At 54.3% G+C, this 20232-nt stretch overlaps 1 protein-coding gene across 2 annotated transcripts in view; it reads left to right on the top strand.

Moving 5' to 3' along the window:
• PCSK6 (proprotein convertase subtilisin/kexin type 6) overlaps positions 1–19956 on the top strand; it is a gene marked incomplete at its 5' end in the record, with an annotated part of 179205 nt that extends 159249 nt beyond the window's left edge. For both annotated transcript variants that reach the window (XM_080808819.1, XM_080808818.1), the window contains 7 exons: positions 409–511; positions 1452–1648; positions 3241–3328; positions 6877–6980; positions 11821–11950; positions 17026–17138; positions 18549–19956. In XM_080808819.1, the coding sequence (XP_080664945.1) occupies positions 409–511; positions 1452–1648; positions 3241–3328; positions 6877–6980; positions 11821–11950; positions 17026–17138; positions 18549–18646 (833 nt within the window). In that variant the 3' untranslated portion in view covers positions 18647–19956. The remainder of the gene's footprint in view (positions 1–408; positions 512–1451; positions 1649–3240; positions 3329–6876; positions 6981–11820; positions 11951–17025; positions 17139–18548) is intronic.
• Between the last annotated feature and the right edge of the window lie 276 nt (positions 19957–20232).

Below are 20232 nucleotides of genomic sequence, written 5' to 3'. Positions count from 1 at the left end.
TTTGTCCTCCACCGTGGGAATCAGAAGAGATGGCCCCAGGTTCATGACTGCCCATGCCGGGAAGTGCCTTAAAAAACAGTGTCCTCAGCCTCTCTCTTGCCGTCACACCCTGCTCTGCTCATGCATCCGGGTCCCCAGATGGGTCTCCCTCTTCTGTGGGCTGCCTTTGGAGTCATCAGACCCTCAGACGCTGGAGCCTGGGGCCAGGCTCAGCTCTCAGTCGTAGCCCCATTGCCTTGGGGTGGACGCTCTTTCCAGTGGGGTGGGCTCTTTCCGCAGCCCCACCACTCTGGCGGGAAGCTTCTCCCGCCCCTCCTAGGCTGTGATGCCCTGACACAGGCTCTTAGGGGACTGCATTGGGTTGACAAGGCATCACTCTGGGTGAAAGACAATGCTTGTTTCTTTAAGGTCTGTGCCATCCGGAGTGTGGGGACAAGGGCTGTGACGGCCCCAAAGCAGACCAGTGCTTGAACTGTGTCCACTTCAGCTTGGGGAGCGCGAAGACCAGCAGGTAAAGGGCTGGGGCTTCTGACCGCATGTCCTGGAGCCCCTCAGACGGCCACCAAGGTGACCTGTTTCCGGCTGTGCTCTTAGTCCCCCCACAGTCTCGTACCCTCCTTATGACGTCACGTCATACCGTCTCCCCCCAAAAAGGAAACCCCACAGAGATTGACTGCTTTGGAGTTGTATAAGTTTTAGTCACTTCTTGTCCTCGTCACACAAGTAATTCATGCACATGACAGAGAAATCACAGGGTGTGTGGCCTTAAGGTATCTGTGCTCATAAACCATCTTCTAGCCATTTTGTTAAGCAGAAATGGGTCAGACTGAGTGAACCAAGGCTGACCGCTTGGGAACTAGAGACAAATGTCATTTTAGAAGACAGGACTGTTCAAAAAGCACCACGAGCCAGGTCTGGGGAGCTCCCACCCCCCCGAGGGTCTAGTCAGCGGCCATGCAGGGCTACAGGCGTGACGCACATGGGCTCCTCAAGCTCCCAGACACAGACACACTCACCCTGCGCCGTGCAAAGGCAGTGAACCTGCTTGCTGTCTTTGCTCACTACCCGTGAGACCAGCTCCCCAAGGGAGGGTGGTGAGGTTGCACCAGAACTAAAAAAGTCAAATGCCATCACCCAGGTGCCATCGAACACCTCTTCTGGGGAGACCGAAAGGCAAGCCTTCCTGGGTTCTGATCCAAGTCCAGGACCCTCTCCTGCGTACTTAGGAAGCTCTCCGCGAGGCTCGCCAAGTCCATGGGCATACATGGTTTAACCTTCACCCCGGGCCCTTTGTTTCCCTCTGAGTTTTGCTGACTTGGGGGGTGGAGGGACAGCTAGAATTTCCTCTCCAGCTAGGCCCTCTGCCTTAGCAGGACCCAGCAGGGCTGCAGGCTTGCAGGGTGGTGGTGGGGCCGGGTTGGAAATGTCCTCTGTGGCTCCTGCTCCCACAGGAAGTGCGTGAGCACGTGCCCTCTGGGCTACTTTGGGGACACAACAGCAAGACGCTGTCGCCGGTGCTACAAGGGGTGTGAGACCTGCTCGGGCAGGAGCCCAACCCAGTGCCTGTCCTGCCGCCGTGGGTTCTATCACCATCAGGAGATGAACACCTGTGTGACATTCTGTCCTGCTGGATTTTATGCTGATGAAAGTAAGTGCATATCTGTGTGCACAGGAATGACGAGTTAGTCCTCCCCCACTGCCCCCCCACCCCAGGCTGGGGTCCCCTCTCCTGGGAGAATTTCCCCAGGGAATCTGGCACCAGCTTATGGCCCTGGTAGTTGACATTGGGAAAAAGCCCTGGCTAGGAAGAGCTCCTGAGTTGAAATCAGGATTCGAGTATGGGCAGAAGGTTTCCAGTCCTTCAAAAACAAAGAGGAGCGTTAATTGGGCTCAGAAGAGGTGGGTTAGTCTTTGTGGCCCATCTTACAGGCAGTGACCACACCCCTAAGAGGGGGGTGACGCTTTCCTGGTCTTGCAGATGGGGGATCAAAGCTGAGAGGTGGCACCAGGCCCACAACTAGTAATGGCACAGGTAGGACTTGAACTCAGAGCCACAAAACCAGGTGTCCTGCCGTTCCACCAGGCCCAGGAAGGTGGGTGGATGGGTGGGGCTCTGAGGCCCAGGTTCCCATGCCAGGGTTTCACCAATGCACGTCACCCCAGAAGAGGCTAAAGACAGGGTCTGGGTTAAACAGACGAGGATAGTTCTCAAGTTCAAAGAAGCTGGCGTTTTGACGTTGGCGACTTGTGGAGGTCAAAGCCTTCCCACAGAGGCCCTTGCTATGTGGGAGGGATCGTTGAGCCAGCCTGTGACGGCATGACGGTTCCTCCTGTGGAGAAGGAGCCAGGAACCCTTTATAGACGTAAAGCCATCCAAGAACCAGAATCCCTTTAGAGGAAAAAGCCATCCTATCGCAAGATGCATTTCACAGCCTTTGCAAACACCTGCCCGGGGCTGCCAGCCAGACCCGTTTTCCAGGTGTAAGTTCCTTCATCCCCACCCTGCTCCCAAGGCGTGAATGAGCCACCCTCGATGACCCAGCGTCCTCCCTGAACACCTGCTCCATGTGTGTAATGCCCCCTGTGGGGCCCCAGGAGGAGGCACAGACGTGTAGCAAGCAGCCCTGAGCTTCCGGGCCCAGACGCCAGGTGGCGATGATGAGGCACCAGGAGAACAGGCAAACGCTCCTGGGGTTTGCAGTGACCCAGCATTTCCCCAGGAGGTGTGCTGGGTGTCCTAGATGTATGTCTTAGTCTTTGTAACTACCAAGTCTTTGATAAGGTCCCCTATGAAGGCACCAGAGAGGGCAGCTCTGAGGCCTCTTCAGGCTCCAACTCTGTCCTATTTATTTATTTGTTTGTTTGTTTGTTTGTTTTTTTAATAAAGACCTGATTAATCTCTGCTCAGACAGCCGGGAACTGGTTTCAGTCCCGGTTGAAACAAACAGAAGCAGAGCGTGTCTCCTCTGGCAAGCCCCCCCGCCCCCCTTCAAAGCCTCGAGGTTGTGCAAGAGCTTTAATTTACTCCAGAAGGGAGAGGAGAGAGACCTGTGATCCCACACGGGGGCCTGCGGTCTGGACATGGCCTCTGGCTGGTTGATCACTCCATCACCGCTCCTGGGGGCTGACACCGCGGACACGTTGTTCTACCAAGCCCGCTTTGAAATGCCAGAGTCGTCTTTGCCCAGGATTGATTCACGTCTCTGCTTCTCCTTCTCTTCTCATCTTCTTTTTCTCCAGGTCAGAAAAATTGCCTTAAATGCCACCCAAGCTGTAAAAAGTGCGTTGATGAACCAGAAAAATGTACTGTGTGTAAAGAAGGATTCAGGTAAGCCCGTCCCTTCAGACCTGAGTGTCGGAAGCAGAGTGTCTATGCTTTTTTGTTGTTTGTTTCTGTCACTGGCTTACCAAGTTTGGGCAACTTTTTCCTAAAAGATAAAAGCAGAGGCCCAAAGCCCTTGAGGGTAAACACTCTTGAGTCTATAGGAACCAGAGTTCCACTTGGAGACTGATGTTTAAAAATAGAAAGTTAGGGGGCGCCTGGGTGGCTCTGTCGGTTAATCATCTGCCTTCCGGTTCAGGTCACAATCCCGGGGTCCTGGAAGGGAGCCTGAGCCTGGCATGGGACTCCCTGCTCAGCGGGAAGCCTGCTTCTCCCTCTGCCTCTGACTCTCTGGCTGCTTGTGCTCTCTCTCTCTCCAAATAAATAAATAGAAATCTTTAAAAAATAAATAAAAAAATAAAAAGTTAGGGGAAAGGTAAAATCTCTACCTTTTATGTAGTACTTGGGGAACTGGTGAGGGCAACCCTACCATATAAAGTGGGCTGGCTGCTGGAAAGGTAAGGAGCTCCCATCTTTAGGCACCAGTAAGGGTATCCACTCCCATGCCTCTCCCAGTCTGGGCAAGGGCTTGGGGGGCGTTGCAAAGCCCACCCTCCCTCCTCTCCATTCGCTGCCTTTTCTCTCTCTCTCTCTCTTTTTTTCCCAGCTCTGATATCTCCTTCCTGCTCTGGGAGCTTGCCCCCAGAGGATGCTTTTTTAGATTCCTGGTTTTCCCTCTCCCACCAAGCTCAGCACACATCTGCTTTAAAAACATTTTGCTGAGTTAATGATTTTTATTGGAATCTGTTGAAATGTTCATTTAGCCCATTGAATGCAACCACATTGCATTGAATGCAACCAAATAGACATTACCTGTTCCTCCAAGTTACTGTCTAGCTTAGGAAACATTCTGTTGGAAACTGTGCTGTAAACATTCCCATAGTCCAGGGACTAGAAGAACCAGGGTCTGCACGTTATGGAAGAAAGGGAAGGATGAGGAGAGTGGTGCTTCCCTCTCTGCAGTATACCCAAGGAGTCACGGGGGCTTCCGTTCAAATGCAGATTCTGGCCTAGCAGCTCCCAGCAGATCCCTGGGCTCGGCATTTCTAACAGGCTCCCAGGTGAGGAGGATGCTGCCAGGACTGGGATTCACCAGTAGAGCTGAATGTTTCTGGAGTAGGTACTGATAAGAAAAATTTTACAAGCCCCTTGTTCCAGGTGCTGTCACCAATAATGCCTCATTTAAATCTTCACAGCAACCTAGGATGTGGGTATTATTTTTTTTAAGATTTTACTTATTTGTTTGAGAGAGAGAGAGAGAGAGAGCATGAGCAGGGGGAGGAGCAGAGGGAGAAGCAGGCTCCCTGCTCAGCGGGGAGCGTGATGGGGAGCGTGATGTGGGCCTCAAGTTCCCAAGACCCTGAGATCAGGACCTGAGCCCAAGGCAGATGCTTAACTGACTGAGCCGCCCAGATGCCCCTAGGATATTCATAATACTGCTCCCATTTTACTCACTGGGGAAACTGTTCGCCCAGGAAGTGCTGCCTTCATGAGGTTCCCCTTAGCCTGCCCTCACTCTTCCAGATCAGGGAGAGGAAGATCAGGAGAGAAGAGGGTGCACGGCCCAAGCTCCCAGGAGTCTGGGGAGAGGAAAGGGAAGCAGGACCCCAGAGTCACACATCACACCTGTAGTCCTGTAAACGTGTTCGGCGGACAAGGCAGGATTAACAGTGGAAGGATGAAGTGGTCAGGGAAGGGGATCCCCAAAGGGAGAGGTGGCATTGAGCTGGTGGCCACAGCTGGGGGCCTGGAACAGGGAGCTATGCTAACCATTTCCCACCTGGGCTGGGCTGGGCTGACACCCAGGCAGGTGTCAGCAGTTGGGGGCTTCGGGGGAGGCTCGGTGGGTCCAATTCATTAGAACTTGCTTCCTGCCTTGGGAGCACTGGGGGAGTCCCAGGGAGCTGGCTTCTGGATAGTGGGAAAGAGGAGGTCAGCTGCTCAGGTGAGGAACAGGGTCACAGACAGAAAGCCCCTGCCAAGGAGGAACCACACGGACGGAAGCAACGGTGCCTGCCATGACAGGCATTCAGAGAGGCACGCAAACTCGGAAAACATCGTCAGCCGTAATCCACAGAAAGCTTCCTTTTATTGCCCAATATCCTTTTAAGCTGTGGTTTCAAATCATCGCTGTCACGTTAAAGCGGTGAGAGCCGCCGAGCTGCTGATTCGCGGCCATCCATCTCTTTAGGGGATAAATGCAGGAAGCGTTCGAGGGGAGACATCAGTCACTAAGCACTTGATTTAACTGCCAGTCTCGGGCGCTCTGGAGTCCCGGAGTGGGCACCCACCGTGGATGCAGGGAGGTTTCCGGACCCCTTGGCTTCTCCCCACGAAATGTAGGATTCTCTAAATCTTGCCAACATGCCAAAGCCCTTCCTTGTCCTCTGTGCCTGGTGGCACACAGCTTACAACGTGCACATCCCACACAGCGTAATCTTGCGAAGTGAGGAAATCCCCATAGCAGACACACTACCGTGTGCCAGACAGCCGTGGCAGGTCTCACGAGCCTTGGCTCATTTAATTTAAGCCAAGCTTGTCCCAGTGCATAGAAGAGACAGGTGAGGGGACAGCCGATGCTGGCTTACCCCGGGTCGTGGTGGCAGAGCTAGGAAGTGGCCAGGGCAGGGTCCCAGAGTGGGCAGTCCAGCTTGAGAGACGATTCCAGAATCCACACACTGGGCTGCATCACGAGATGAGACAGGGAGGCAGGAACCGTATCAGGTGGGGCCTCTCCAGTCCCAGGAGTGGATTTTATGTCCAGATCCTCATGAGGCACCGAAGGTTTCAAGCAAGGCAGAGGCAGGTGTGGGTCAGGCTCTCAAAACCTGTCTGGCCACCGCCACCCGAAGTCACACATCATCAGCACTCACACTTCGCCACGGCGGGCTGGGACCAGCTAGACTGAGCCAGCCCGCCACCAGGGGGGACCCACACAAGCTCACTTTCTCCTCTCGAGGCTTGGCTTCCAGTTTGGTTCATGAGCCATCACAGACCAAGAGAGAACCCAGGGACTCAGCCCCAGGGATTTGGGGAAGGAGCCTGGAGCTTCCGGCAGGGGAGGGGGATCTGGGGCATCCCTTCCTGGGGGACCTCCAGCTGGCTTCGGACCACTCTTTCCCTGCTTTCATTAGCTTGGGACCTCAAGCGGCACAAAGAACCATGCTTTAGCAACTTTTCTTTCCTCTCATGAAAGGCGATTGAGAGATTGTAATTTCATTAGAATTTTGGGGGGGGGTGCGCCTGGGTGTCTCAGATGGCTAAGCGGCTGCCTTTGGCCCAGGTCATGATTTCAGGGTCCTGGAATCCAGCCCCAAATCACATCGGGCTCCCTGCTCAGCGGGGAGCCTACTTCCACCTTTCCCTCTGCCTGCCTGTGCCTACTTGTGATCTCTCTCTCTCTCTCTCTCTGTGTCAAATAAATAAATAAAATCTTTAAAAAAAAATTTCGGGAGGGATATGAGAAAACACACTTTTTTTTTTTCCTTCAACAGCTTTGCGAGGGGCAGCTGCATTCCAGACTGTGAACCAGGCACCTACTTTGATTCTGAGCTAATCAGATGTGGGGAATGCCATCACACCTGCCAGACCTGTGTGGGTGAGTTCGCAGCCTGCAGCGGCCTTGCTTTCGCTATGCCAGACGGTTGGAGCCTGGGTCACTGACTCTGGGTGAACTGTCTCGAAGCCAGGAAAACCCTAAGACTCCCTGGGCTTCGTTGGGTATTGCAACATTCAATCACAGGGGCCCTTGCAGGGGAGGGAGTTGGGAGAAGAGGGGGAAATTAGTGTTTAATGGGTACAGAGTTTCAGCTGGAGGAGTTGAAAGAGTTCTGGAGATGGATGGTGGGGACAGTATTTCATGCCACTGAACCATACACTTAGAAATGGTTACTATGGGAAATTTCATGTTCTGTTCCTTTCCTTTGCCGTTTTAAAAATTCAAAATAAAGAAAACCCATAAGACCTCACTTTGAGTGAGCCAGCCTGGGTCTCCGGGCATGAGAAGCCCAGCCAGGCTGTGGATGCTCTGGGGGCCGGGGAGGGATGGTAAGCCGAGGGAGGAGGGAAGCTAAGCCCTCAGGAACTGCTCTTTGCCTGGGGCTCGGCCCTCCCCGAGGAAAGGCAAGACTATAAAGCTTCAGAGAAGGGGCGGCAGAAAGTGAAGGAGGCTTTCTCAAAACACAGCCTGCCTTCCTGGTACCTAGCCTCCCTTATTTTGAACATTTTATTCAAAGAGGAAAAGGCTTCTATAAACAACTTTATGTGTATTATAATTCCCCACAAAGATGATAGCACAGATGTCTCCCAGGCACCGTTTTTATGCAGAAGAGCCGAGAATGGGTTCGTTTTATGGGGTTTTCTGTTGCAGAGTTATTTGCACTAGATGTTGAAGTGCATTATGAGTTTGTGGGCTCGGAATACACTTCAGGTTAAGTCTTCTCCTCCCGACCCAGCCCTTGGCAGGAGCGGCACAGCCCCCCCCACCCCCACCCTGCATCACACCCCCCCCCAGCAGCCACGTGGCCATGTGAGCCCCGTGTGGGCATCAGCTGTGCTCTCCAGGTGTGGACGTGCCACAAGAAGGTGGGCTATGGTCAAGGCCAGCACCTCAAAGCCTACAGGGGATGTGTCCTCCGGGGACAACCCCACAGCGGCAGGAGCTCGGCATGTGGAAGCATCCTCCGCGCCCCCCCACCCCCCTCGGTTCAGCTTTTTTTCCTACCCATTTGCTCTCTTATTTTTTTGCTCTCATGTTTATTCTTTGTTTTCTTTGTCTCCTCGTTTAGCCCAGGTTGATTAAGGAGCATTGCCAATGTCACTTATTGAAATTTCATAGTCACCCGTAATCCATAAAATTCAGAAATGTGCCTTTACACTGCTTTTGATTTCAATAATTCGATTTACTTTTCTTTCTTCGCGTCCCCAGACTGCCTGTTGGCAAACAGCTTTGTAGAGATGCTCATAGTTTCTCTCATCTCAACACGGTGACTTCTCTGTCCCTTCAGGCATTGAATTCAATGGTTTGCAGGGCTAAGGCTGTTGCTGATGGGAGGGGGGGTGTCTCTCTGCCTCCATGTGCCTGCCTGCCTGGCTTCTTTCTAAGCTCCTAAGATGCACGCATCCAGTCCCTGGCAGCTGCTCGGGAGAGGACCTGCTTCTCTGCTCTGAGTGGCCTAGAGGTTTCTTTGCTCCCTGTCAGATGTGAGTCTGTGTCTGGAAGTTGCTGTTCTCAGCTGTCAGCTCCCCTCCCCCTGGAGGCCCCTGGCCCACCTAGCCTTCCCCTCGCTGCCCCAGCTCAGTGATCACTGCTGCCCATCCCTGATACAGAGGCCTAAGCATGGTCATGGGGAGGGTTGTGGTCAGGGACAAGTGCAGGGTGGGACATGGTGGCATCTGTCTCCACTCGGGGCTGGCAGTGCCCCAGGGCTTTTGGACAAGCCTCTTGCCCATTCCTGTTCCAAATACCCAGAGTCCTGATATAGAGGACGTGACCCCTTAGGGTTGCCTGCCAGCTGTGGGTTGCTGTAGGGGACCCATGGGACAGGGAGGTGCCTGGCTCAGCTTGTTCCCAGTTGGGACATGGCCCATTGGTCAGGACTGCGCAGCTGGTAAAGCATATGCATGACAAGTTGAGGGGTGGTGCCTCAGGTCCGTGTGAGGGTCGGCCCCCACTCATGGGCATCTCTTCCTCAAGCCCAAGGGAGAAGGGCATGAAATAGCAGATCCCAGCTCCATGACAGCTGGAAAGAGAGATTGCAGAAGCCAGGAAAGGGTGTTATACGTTATGCACTTAATGGCACATTTTGCCTGCGTTTGGAACAAGGACCCCACATGTTCACTTTGTAGTAGACCCCACAAATGATACATTGGGTCCCGAGTAAGCAAACCCCATCTTAGGGTGAGGATCTGGGGGTGCTTTTCAAGTGTCTGAAGCCTGCAGAGACTTGTAACTGCATAGAATCCTTAAGAGACTTTGGGTTCTAAAGTTCATAGATTGTGGTAATTGTGAAAATGGTCAGTCCTGAAAATTGGTGTTTAATCAGCTTTTTTATTATTGCGGCAAACTACCCTTATCAAGTTTGCCATCTTAACTGTTTTTAAGTGTACACTTCCCTGGTATGAAGTCCATTCCCATCATTCCTCTCCACCATCCATTGCCAGAAATTCTTCCTCTTCCCCCGCTGAGTGTGCTTCATTCCCTTTAAAGTTTAGTAAATTGAACTTCTAACTAAATACAATTGACCCATGGGACGCCTGGGTGGCTCAGTTGGTTGGGCAACTGCCTTCAGCTCAGGTCATGATCCCAGAGTCCCAGGATCAAGTCCCGCATTGGGCTCCCAGCTCCATGGGGAGTCTGCTTCTACCTCTGAGCTTCTCCCCTCTCAGGCTCTCTCTCTCTCAAATAAATAAATAAAATCTTTAAAAATAAATAAATAAATACAATTGACCCTTGAACAATGTGGGTTTGACCTGCATGGGTCCACATAGACACTGATTCTTTTTTCAATACATACAGTAGAGTAAATATATTTTCTCTTCCTTACGATTTTCTTAATAACATTTTCTTTGTGTAGCTAAATTTATTCTAAGAATGCGGTATATAATATGTATAATGTACACAATATGTGGTAATTGTTTATGTTATCAGAAAGGCTTCTGGCCAACAGTAGGCACTTAGTAGTTAAGTTTTGGGGAAATCGAAAGTTACATGCAGATTTTCGACATCATGGGGGGGTTGGTGCCCCAAACCCTGTTGGTCAAGGTCAACTACACAGACACAAACAAGTGTTCTCTCCCACCACAGAAGCTCCTTAGGCATCAAGGACCCTACTGACTAAGGCAGGAGAATGTGGGTAACAGTGTTCAGCAGGGGAGGCCCCAGCAGGGACAGCCATAGGGACCGCACAGCTCCTGAGGCCCTGGGCTTCCAAGGGCCAAATGGCCAATGCCAGATGCTCCCTAAGGATTAGTGATGGGGTGGGAGAGGCAGAGCACAGGAGTAGTCTTCCATCTAGAATGACATAATATAACTGGACAGAAACCCTACATGTCTGCAGGGCATTGTGGTGAAGGAAGGAGGACATCCATGTGGACACTGTGGGTGGGTGGGTGGTGTTGATTATGAAACCCCCCCTCCCAAAGGCTCCTGCTTCTGCATCCCACTCTCAATGCTGGATGAGCTCAGAATTCCCTTCCAGGCAGAAAGCTGTAGTTCTGAGCGATGAAACCAGCTGCCAGAACACTGAAACTTGGGGCCAGTGGGACCACGCAGCAGACCCCTGTCTGTAAGGGGGTCTTCCCTTGACACAGCCAAGAGGCCCCTTCTAAGTCCAGGAGCCACTCCAGGAAGAGAGCCAGAGATCACTGCCTTAGCTGCCAGGCCTCGACCAAAGACCACAGCAGAACTAGAGGAGGAAGTTTAACAAGGGACTGTGATCACCAGAAGCATCTAAGATGACTTCTTCCCCATGTTCAACCCCCTAAGCTATCAGCCAGGGGCCACCTCGCTGCCTCTGATGCCCCATCAGAGGCTCCTCAGCGACATTTGACACAGAGTAGACTCTGGAGCTTACTGGTTGTTAAATGAGTGACGGACAGACGGATAGCAGTTTCTTCATTCTGAACCAACTTCTGCTGCAGGCTGATGAGTCCACTCGGGTTGAGCTGCAGGTTCTCCCTCTGGACTCTTGGTCCTTCCTTCTGAGCTTTGGTCTCTTGGGGTTGCCACTCCCCACTCCGTAAGCCCTTAGTTGTTTGCTCTCTGTGGTCAAAAATGGCCTGATTGTCCACACCGACTGCCAAAATCTCTTCCTTCACTTTTCCCACTTCCTACAAGGTCATCCATCCCAGAGAAATAGGTGAGCCGCTAATGTGAGCCACTGATACAATGTTACATTTCCTAGAAAAACAGGCAGAAATAAGGCTAATAGCATATCTTATTTAACCCAGTGTCCCTAAGATATTATCATTTCAACAAATAATGAACATAAAAATCAGCACTTTTTCATGCCGTTGTTATGCGAAGCATTTGGAATCCAGGGTGTTATGGATTCCGCACTTGCAGTAGGTGCAGTAGGTGTGTTTGGTACAAACACACTTTAAGTGCTCCAAACTATACAAGGCGGCCACCAGCAAAAAGAAGCAAGACCAAGGGCTCTTGGCAAGGAAACGTTTGGAGTCAGGGCCATCAGACATGGCCCAGGCAGTGGGAATTATGCTGAGCCTAGCTCATGCCTCCACGTCCCTCCCTGCAAAATGGGGACGTGGGCGAGGATGGCCTGGGGCAGGCAGAAAGTGGGCAGCTGGGAACCCTAGCTGCGGTGGTGGACGTGGGGCATCTGGACCATTCCCCAGGTCCCCAGGGCTCTGTGCCAGGCCCGGAACATGGTCATGGGCAGGCCGTTCCTGACATCTGCTTCTGTCCCATACCTGACCAGGGCCCAGCAGAGAAGAATGTATTCACTGTGCAGCAAACTTCCACTTCCAAGACTGGAAATGTGTGCCGGCCTGTGGCGAAGGCTTCTATCCAGAGGAGATGCTGGGCTTGCCCCACAAAGTGTGCCGAAGGTACGCAGTCCTTTCAGATGTCTTCCTGGCTCAGACCAGGATTGTGGGGGAATGAGTGGGGCTCCTGGGTGGCTCAGTTGGTTAAGCACCCCACTCTAGATTTTGGCTCAGGTCATGATCTCAAGTTTGTGAGATCAAGCCCCCCGTTGGGCTCCACGCTCAGCAAAGAGTCTGCTTGAGAGTCTCTTTCTCCCTCTCCCTCTGCCCCTCCCCCTGCCCTTTCTCTCTCTCTCAAATAAATAAATAGATGTTGGGGCACCTGGGTGGCTCAGTCAGTTAGGCATCTGCCTTTGGCTCAGGTCATGATCCCAGAGTCCTGGGATCGAGTCCCACATTGGGCTTCTTGCTCAGCGGGGAGCCTGCTTCTCCCTCTGCCTCTGCCTGCCTCTCCCCCTGCTTGTGCGCGCGCTCTCTCAGTCTCTGACAAAGAAATAAATAAATCTTTAAAAAGTAAACATAAGAAAAAGATTGCCGGGGAATGGTGTTTCCCTGTGCCAGCAAAGGGAGATTCCCTGGGGCTGGGGGAGGGTGCCATGTCACATCACTGTAGAGGGAGCTGTAGGTACAGTGGGGGTACCAGAACCCATTTAGAGTGGAGGGACCCCTGTAGTTGGTGATTACCAAGGTCACAAGTTTGTTGGTGGCTTTCATTCCTTTGTTCATTTAATGAGTTTTGAGTGCCTGAAGCTCTGTGGCTGGGTTGGGGCAGGAGGCAGAGTGACAAGGTGCCTGTCTGCCGATACTCATGCAGCCTTGGCAGCCCCCACGGGAGCTCCTCCTGTGCTACAGCCCCGGATGCAATCACACTGGTGGTCACTAGGGAAACCATGTGTTGGGCTTCGTTTGGGGATTTTTTTCTTTTCATTTTACATTAGATAGAGAAAATTTAGGTCCAGACAATGTCCTCATTCTAAAGCCATTCCCTACGCAGTCAGTGAACATAGATTGTAACTCGTTCTCCTTTTCATGTGTGTCTGTGTAGCGCACCATTCTTTTTGATGGCTTCTAGCCCTGTAGTGTTCCTTACCTTTCTCATTGGACATGAGCAGTGGAAGAAGAAGCCATTTCTTGGGTGTCCTCTTGTCTTGCTAAATAGTTACTGCCTTTTCCTCAGGACTTCATAACCTAGATCCCCAGACAGGCAAGGCCGCCTTTCTTGTTCAGGGTGAGAGCAATAATGAGATGTTGCAAGGTGGCCTTGATGATAATGATGGTGGGGTGGGGGAGGGGCCTTCCTTCTGAAATAAACTCAAAACTAGGGAGCCCTAGAGACACATAGTACAGCTGGGCTGGGGAGACCTTGCCCTGTCTTTCAGCTCACAGCTGGGAACCCACAATGGAGTTGGCTCTCTGGGCTGTGTTTGAGAACTGCTCTCGTTTCTAATGTATTTTCTTAAAACAAAAACAAGCAGGGCACCTGGGTAGCTCAGTCAGTTAAGCATCTGCCTTCGGATTGGGTCAGGGTCCTGGGATCCTGGGATTGAGCCCTGAATCGTCCTCTCTGCTAGGCAGGAAGCTTGCTTCTCCCTCTCCCTCTGCGTGTTGCTCCCCCTGCTTGTGCTCTTTCTCTCTCTCTGTCAAATAAGTAAATAAAATCTTTAAAAAAACAAAAAAACAAAACCAGAACAAAACAAAAAGCAAACAAACAAAAGAACCAACAGTCACCCAATGAGAGACCACCAAGTCCTTGCGCTTTTTGGACTCCCAGAAGAAGGTTCCGAAAGGTTATATATCTGGACAGGGGTCAACCCCCTCTTTTGAGCTGGTTTGAAATAGGAGTCTTGCCACCTTCACCCATCCTCGCTGAGTCCTGCGTAGGGTCCTCAGCATGGGTGTCTGAAGTAAGCCTTTCATTTTAACCAGCCTGCTGGTTCAACGATAATTACACTAAGTATGGCAGCCCAGGGAGAATGTGGAATTAAACAGTGGTAATCACTTCCATTTGTCAGATGCCCAGGATCCCACAGGATGCTGGGCATCCCCATGAGCGTGGCCACCCACACCCCACGGGGCACCCAGAAACTATGGCCTCCCCAGCCCAGGAGGTAGGAGTTAGGCAGCCCCACCCCCGAGCCCCTCCTTGACATCAGAAGACAGCAGTTTCTGTCTTCCCTCCACAGGAGGGAAAGCTTTCAGCCCCAGAGGGGAGTCCAGTGTTGGGGCTCACACAGCAGATCTTGGAGATACACCCCCAGGAGAAGCCCCACACAAGGCGCTGAGGTGGTAAAATGCCAGCCTTTCAGGAATATTTCATCTTCAGAGTCCCGTGGCTCTGAACTCCCCTTCTGCGTGGATTCCTCCTGAAGGAAGAGCAGTCTTGGTCTGCTGGGTTGTGCAGGGCCTCTCCCCACTCAGGCGCTCGAAACTTTTAGGATTCGGCCTCCTGCAGGCCCCAGGGTGCTGTGTGGTGCTGGACCTAGCCCCGGCTGGTGGGCCCTGGCTGCTCTGTGGGAAAGCCAGGCCAGGACTCAGGCCTGCTGGCTTGGCAGCCAAGAGGCCAAGAAGACCCACAAAGCGAGGCCCAAAGTGGAGAAGAGTCCATGATGAAGATCTCAGAGGAGGGGCTGGACACCCCCCAAGGTGTAGTAAGAGGACCCAGAAGTGCAAGCAAGGACCTCTCTGAAGACAGCAATTCGCTGGGGTGTCTGCCTGAGGGGTGGCTGGCCTATCATGCCCCCAGGCCTCCCCACTGTCCTCTGCTCCCTCCGCCCCTCCTGGGTGGCCAGCGGGGCAGAGACCATGCCTGCCTTCTGCTTTGTTCTGTGCTCAGACTGAAGTGCGACAAGACTTGCTGTCTGACGCTCACTGGGAACAGCCTAAAGGCAAAAGGAGAGAAGAGGACCTGGCCCCTGCATTGGAGCAGGGAAGAGGGGAAGAGGGGCTACAGTGGGCAGGCCCATTTCCGGAGTCTGGCAGGACAAAGTTGCCATGGTGTTTATGGGGGAAGTAGGTACTGTAGAAAGTGACAGAACCAGAGGTGTTTGGAAGCCCCCCTGCCTAAGAGGACTGCCTGTGGGGCAGAAAGGAGGCCACAAGGCTCTTACAGAGAAGCAGGGACCTCAAGGCCGTTGGGTTTTTTTTAAGACTTTATTTATTTATTTATTTATTTTGACAGAAATCACAAGTAGGCAGAGAGGCATCCAGGGGGGTTATGGGGGATGAGCAGGGAGCCAGATGTGGGGCTCGATCCCAGGACCCTGAGATCATGACCTGAGCCAAAGGCAGAGGCTTAACCCACTGAGCCACCCAGGCGCCCGCAAGGCTGTTGGTTGAGGGGGGCATTGAGCAGTCCCTGGAGGGACATCATCCCTCATGATTCTGGATTCTTCCCCTGAGCTGGGGCCTCCACAGCCAAGCCCAGGCTAGCCCATTCCTTGACCCGGGCCTTGTGAGACCCCAAACAGGGAGCTGCTCAGAGCCTGCCCAGGATTCTCTGCCTGCAGGACTGGGAGGTACTGACTGGTGTTGTGTTAAGCTGCCGGGTTTGTCCGAGTCTGTTACACAGCCCTAGAAGACAGACACACCTGCATTCCCACGGGGGCGTGGGGGGGCAGGGAGACTCCTGAGCTTGGTGGAAGAAGTCTTTCTTCTTACCTTCTTCTCCAGATTCAAGCAGGTGGTTCTCTACCTTCGCCTGCCCCACTCAGTGTTCCGTTGAAGCCGCCCTCAGCCACGGGCTGGGAGTGCTGGCCCCAGGCCTTTGGGACCACTGACCTCCCGCTGAGCAGTGAGGAGAGGCCCTAGTTCTGGTCCTACGGGGCTGGTCGGTAAAAGAAGCAGGGATCCCCGGGGGAAGTCATCCCTTGGGCTGTGGTATCGGGGTCTCTGGCTGAGCCACCCCCAGGGTGCAGCAGGACGGGGGCCAGACCCTAGCGGCTTCCCCAAAGTGCATAGAAACAGGGTCCCACGCAGCAGGCCCCGCCCTAACCCCCGGTTGTCCAGCGGAAGGCCGCGTCGGGGAGGGACCATCAACCGCCCCCAGGTTGTTGATGGCGTCTAGCTGCGGACGCGGCAAGTGGCATGAGTCCTCAGCAAAGAACTGCCCACACCGGGCAGAGGCAGGAGTCCTCGGAACCCGGCTCCCGCTCCAGATGCCCCGCCCACCCCGCCTGGGCTCCTCCTGCCCCGCCCGCCCCGCCTGCGCGCCGCCTCCGGGGCGGTTCCGCCTGCGGCGGGCATCCGCGGAGAAGGAGGGTGACGGGCTGGAGCCTGGTGAGACCCTGGCACCAGGAGCTGGACTCAGAAAAGGCAGCGGGTGCGGCCCACGCCCGCACGCAGCCCAGAGCGGGTGAGGTGCGGATGCAGGTTCTGGGGCGGGGATGGCGAGCTCTTTCTCCTTTTAGAGGGCCTGGTGGTCGGTAGTTCGGGCTTGGCAGGCCCTGCGGTCTCCTTCCCAGCTATTCCATTCTGCCCCCGCAGAAGCAGCCACAGGTGATCTATAGATGAGCGAGTGACTGTTTCAGTACAACTGCTGATGTGGCCTGTGAGCCGCTGTGTGCCACCCATCCCCTGGGGTCACGGTACTCTCTAGTAGAAAGAGCCCCGGGTCCCATCTCTGGGGGCAGGAACTGCAAGACCCTTACCCGGCCCCCCCACCCTGGGGAGAGGCTGGCATCACCGTGAGGGCCGCTCAGCCTCCTGGGCCGCAGCAGTCCCCCCCGGGCCTGCTCTGGGATTGGGTTTGCCACATCCCTGTCCCTGAGTCCCAGCGCTATAGCTTGAGCTGGGCAGCTGCCCAGGGGTGCGTGTGCTGATGCTGCTTGAGGAGCCAGCTGTGGGGCAGGTGCCACAGTGCCCAAGAAAGTGTCCAGGTGAGCCACAGGGAGTCCGTGAGCCACTGGGGCCTGGGTCCATCAGCCCCCCGGCAGGCTCCTGCCCTCTGGCCGTGACCGTCTTCACCCTTCCCCTGGGCGATAGTGCAATCAGGCGGATGGAGGGATGTGCAGACGCTTGTCTGGGGTTTCAGGCCGTCACAGTTGCAGGGCGGGCAGGAGGGTAGGGGGGCTCCGGGAGGGGTGCGTGGAGCGCTCGGGCCCCTTCCCGCAGCAGCGGCATGAACCTGTGTCCTCCGGCAGGTGTGACGAGAGCTGCCTGAGCTGCGAAGGCTCCAGCAGGAACTGTAGCAGGTGTAAGACGGGCTTCACGCTGCTGGGCAGCACGTGCATCACCAACCACACGTGCAGCAACGGTGAGCACCCGCGGGGCTGCCCTTGGAGGAGCCCAGCTCGTGGCTTGTGGCCAAAAGAGAAAGGAAAAGGAGATGCAGGCACAGCAGCCCTTCTGAAGGGTGGGCGGGCCACCCCTTTGGGTGACCATCGGGGATCCCTCTCATTCTCCTGTCCCTTTACGCCTCTGTCATTGATCAGCGAGGCATCCTGGCCACAGGCTACTGCTGCTCTGTTTGTTGGGTGACTCTTAAAACTGATTTTGTGCTTGTACTGTTCCCACTCTCATGCCGTGAGCCCCAGTGGCCTGGGTGTGGTGAGTTCTCTTAGGAGAGGCCTGACCTCGGGGCTCCAAGCCAGGGGGCCCAGACGGTCTCAGCCTCAGAACCCAGAGTTGAGGCCCGCACATCCCACAGGGAAGCCCTGCGTCTGAGCTGTGGGAGATCCCTGGTTCTCGAGGTCCCCTGGAGACCAGGGAGGGCCATGAAGGCATAAACTCTGGGGGAACCCAGAGTCCAGTTTGGGGATTCCAGGCAGAGGACTCTGGCCTGGAGACGTGGTGTGGCAGGGTAGATTCCGTGCTCAGCTGGCCACCAGGAGGAACGGTGAGGGCCAGCTCTGGGCACTATGAACTGGCTTACAAGAGAGGAACCTGGCGGTCCCATGGAGCCATCCCTGGCCCCGCCCTGGCTGAGCACAGACCCGGAATGTCCTGCAGATCTCAATGTGGCCTCCTTGCCGTGGTGTTTGGTCATTTCTTTGGTTCGCAGAATTGTGCACTTTGAAAGGCTAGGAAGCTCCCTCTTTAGGATGACACCCACTCAGGTTATAGTTCCAGCCCGAGAAAGTGAGGTGGTCACAGGAGGGTCTTCCCGGTCCTGTCAGTGACCAGGCAGCTCCAAAAGCGAGCAGCCAGCTGGGATGGGCTGGCTTCCCTCCCTCTTCCCCTTCGCCTTTCCATTAGCCCTGACAGCTCTCTCCTTCCTGTCCCGTTTGGTTTGGAGTGCTCCCAGGACACGGGAGCAGCTTCCCTGCCTGTCCCTTCCAGGCCTGTCCTCCTACCCCACCCCTATCCCACCCCCAGAGTCTTCCTACTAAGTTTCCCACCACTGCACTTAATCTGGAAAGACAGAGGCACAGGAACCCTGAGGCCTGGCTGGTGCAGCCCTATCTACCTTCCTTGCCACCTCGAGCCCCCCACTCGTCTATACCCGCATGAACCCCTGCAAGCTAGGTGCCCCCTCTGCCATATTCAGGCTTCACATGTCACGGGAGGACAGTGAGGACCACTCTGGCTGCTGCCCCCACTTCCTCTGTGACTCCCGTCCCCTCCCAGCCCATCATGGGGCCCAGGGAAGGGGATGGTTGGAACCATCTTAACAGGCCCCAAAGTGTAACGTGTCCCCCCTTTCTCTTTCCTGGTGGGACCCCAGCCGACGAGACATTCTGTGAGATGGTGAAGTCCAACCGGCTCTGCGAACGGAAGCTGTTCATTCAGTTCTGCTGCCGCACGTGCCTCCTGGCTGGGTAGGGGCACCCCAGCCGACCGCAGAGGGCGGGGCCCCTCCTGTCCGTCCGTCCATCCGCCTTTTCTCCACACTGTCAGCCCAGGCCTGTTGCAGGGGTGCCCCGCGTCCAACAGCTTTATCTCCCTAGGAGCAAGGTCCTTCTGCAGCATCTCTGAGCACCCGGCCCCCATGGGCGGTGGCCTCCAGGAGGTGTGCCTCTCCAGCTCTGCTTGCTGGCTCCGTTCTTCTGGCAAACCCCGAGCGGGGACAACAGGAATTCCGGGAACCCACAGCTCCAGCTTTGGAGCGGCTTCTGGGACCAAAAGTTTACTGAACCTTCAAGACCAAAGCAGAAAGGCAAGATGCTTGGCTTCACCCATCACTCTTCTCCCCGTGCTCCCTGCAGCCTCAGTGAATCTCACCCACCAGGCCCCGGGCCCATCTCCCTGTGCGGGGTGCCCAGCCGAGCGCGCGCCTGCTCCCCCACCTGCCACAAAGCCGTCTGGGGACGGTCCGGTCAGACTGTAAATAGAATAGACATGGGGCCGTGAAATACATGACCACTGGGGATGGAGCATCTGTTTCTCCACAGTCAGCTACTTCTGGAACTGCCGCGAACGTCCTGTTCCAAGTCTGGATGGGAAGACCCTTCCTCTCTCCACGGCACTGTCCTGTAGGCGAGCCGAGCGCCCCTCGTCACCACGTCCTGTCGTGTCTCCAGGAGCCTCCTACTCCGAGTGATCATCTCTTCCTGACGCAGAGCCTCCTGAGGACGGTCCCCAGGAAGCATCCCGGGGGCCAGCCACAAGGAGCCCCGGTGACTTACGCAATTCCTCTTACCAAAATGGAAACCCGGCCCATGAGTCATTAATCTGATCACTGCCCATTTCGTGGAACTGCTTTTTTGAAATACACTTGGCCTCTGCTTGCCGGGAGACTTGTTCTGAGGCGGTTGCTCCTGTGTCTGTGTGTACTATGAGCCTAATGACACAGTTGGATTTATTTCTGCCAAACCTGTGTAGGCATTTTATAAGCTACATGTTCTAATTTTTACCGATGTTAATTATTTTGACAAATATTTCATATATTTTCATTGAAATGCAGATCTGCTTGATCAGTTCCCTTTAATATGGGAGTGACATTTGCCTTAAATTTTTTCGAGCTCGTTCTCCATTTGGTCCTGCTCCCCTCTTGGACTGTAATGCATTTGCCTTGTCCCCTAGGAGCTGGGGGAACCCAGCTGTTGTTTATTGAATCCACAACTTCAAAAGAGAAATCCACAAAGCAAATACAGTGTTAACCCTAAGTTAATAAAAGAGTTAACATCCCATGACCACGAAGTCCGTATTTCTTTCCAAGGCACAAGAATGAAACGTGGGGATTGACTGATTTGTGAAATGGCTTTATTTATGGTCTGGGACCTCTTTGATGTCACTAAGCGGAAGGTCTTCCGGCTTGAGCGAATGTTCGGGTAATGAAGTCATGGGGGAAATCCCAGAGTTCCAGGCCCAGGGTGTCCTTTGGTAAATGACCTTCTTCGTGCCACAGAACCCCAGTTGGTTCTAGGGGCTGGATTTAGCGATGCCCACTGCCTGTCAAGGGGGCGCCC

The sequence above is a fragment of the Martes martes genome (genome assembly GCF_963455335.1).
Source record: "Martes martes genome assembly, chromosome: 7".
Classification (NCBI taxonomy): domain Eukaryota; kingdom Metazoa; phylum Chordata; class Mammalia; order Carnivora; family Mustelidae; genus Martes; species Martes martes.
Note: the sequence above shows the minus strand (reverse complement) of the source record. Positions and strands in the feature narration are given on the sequence as shown.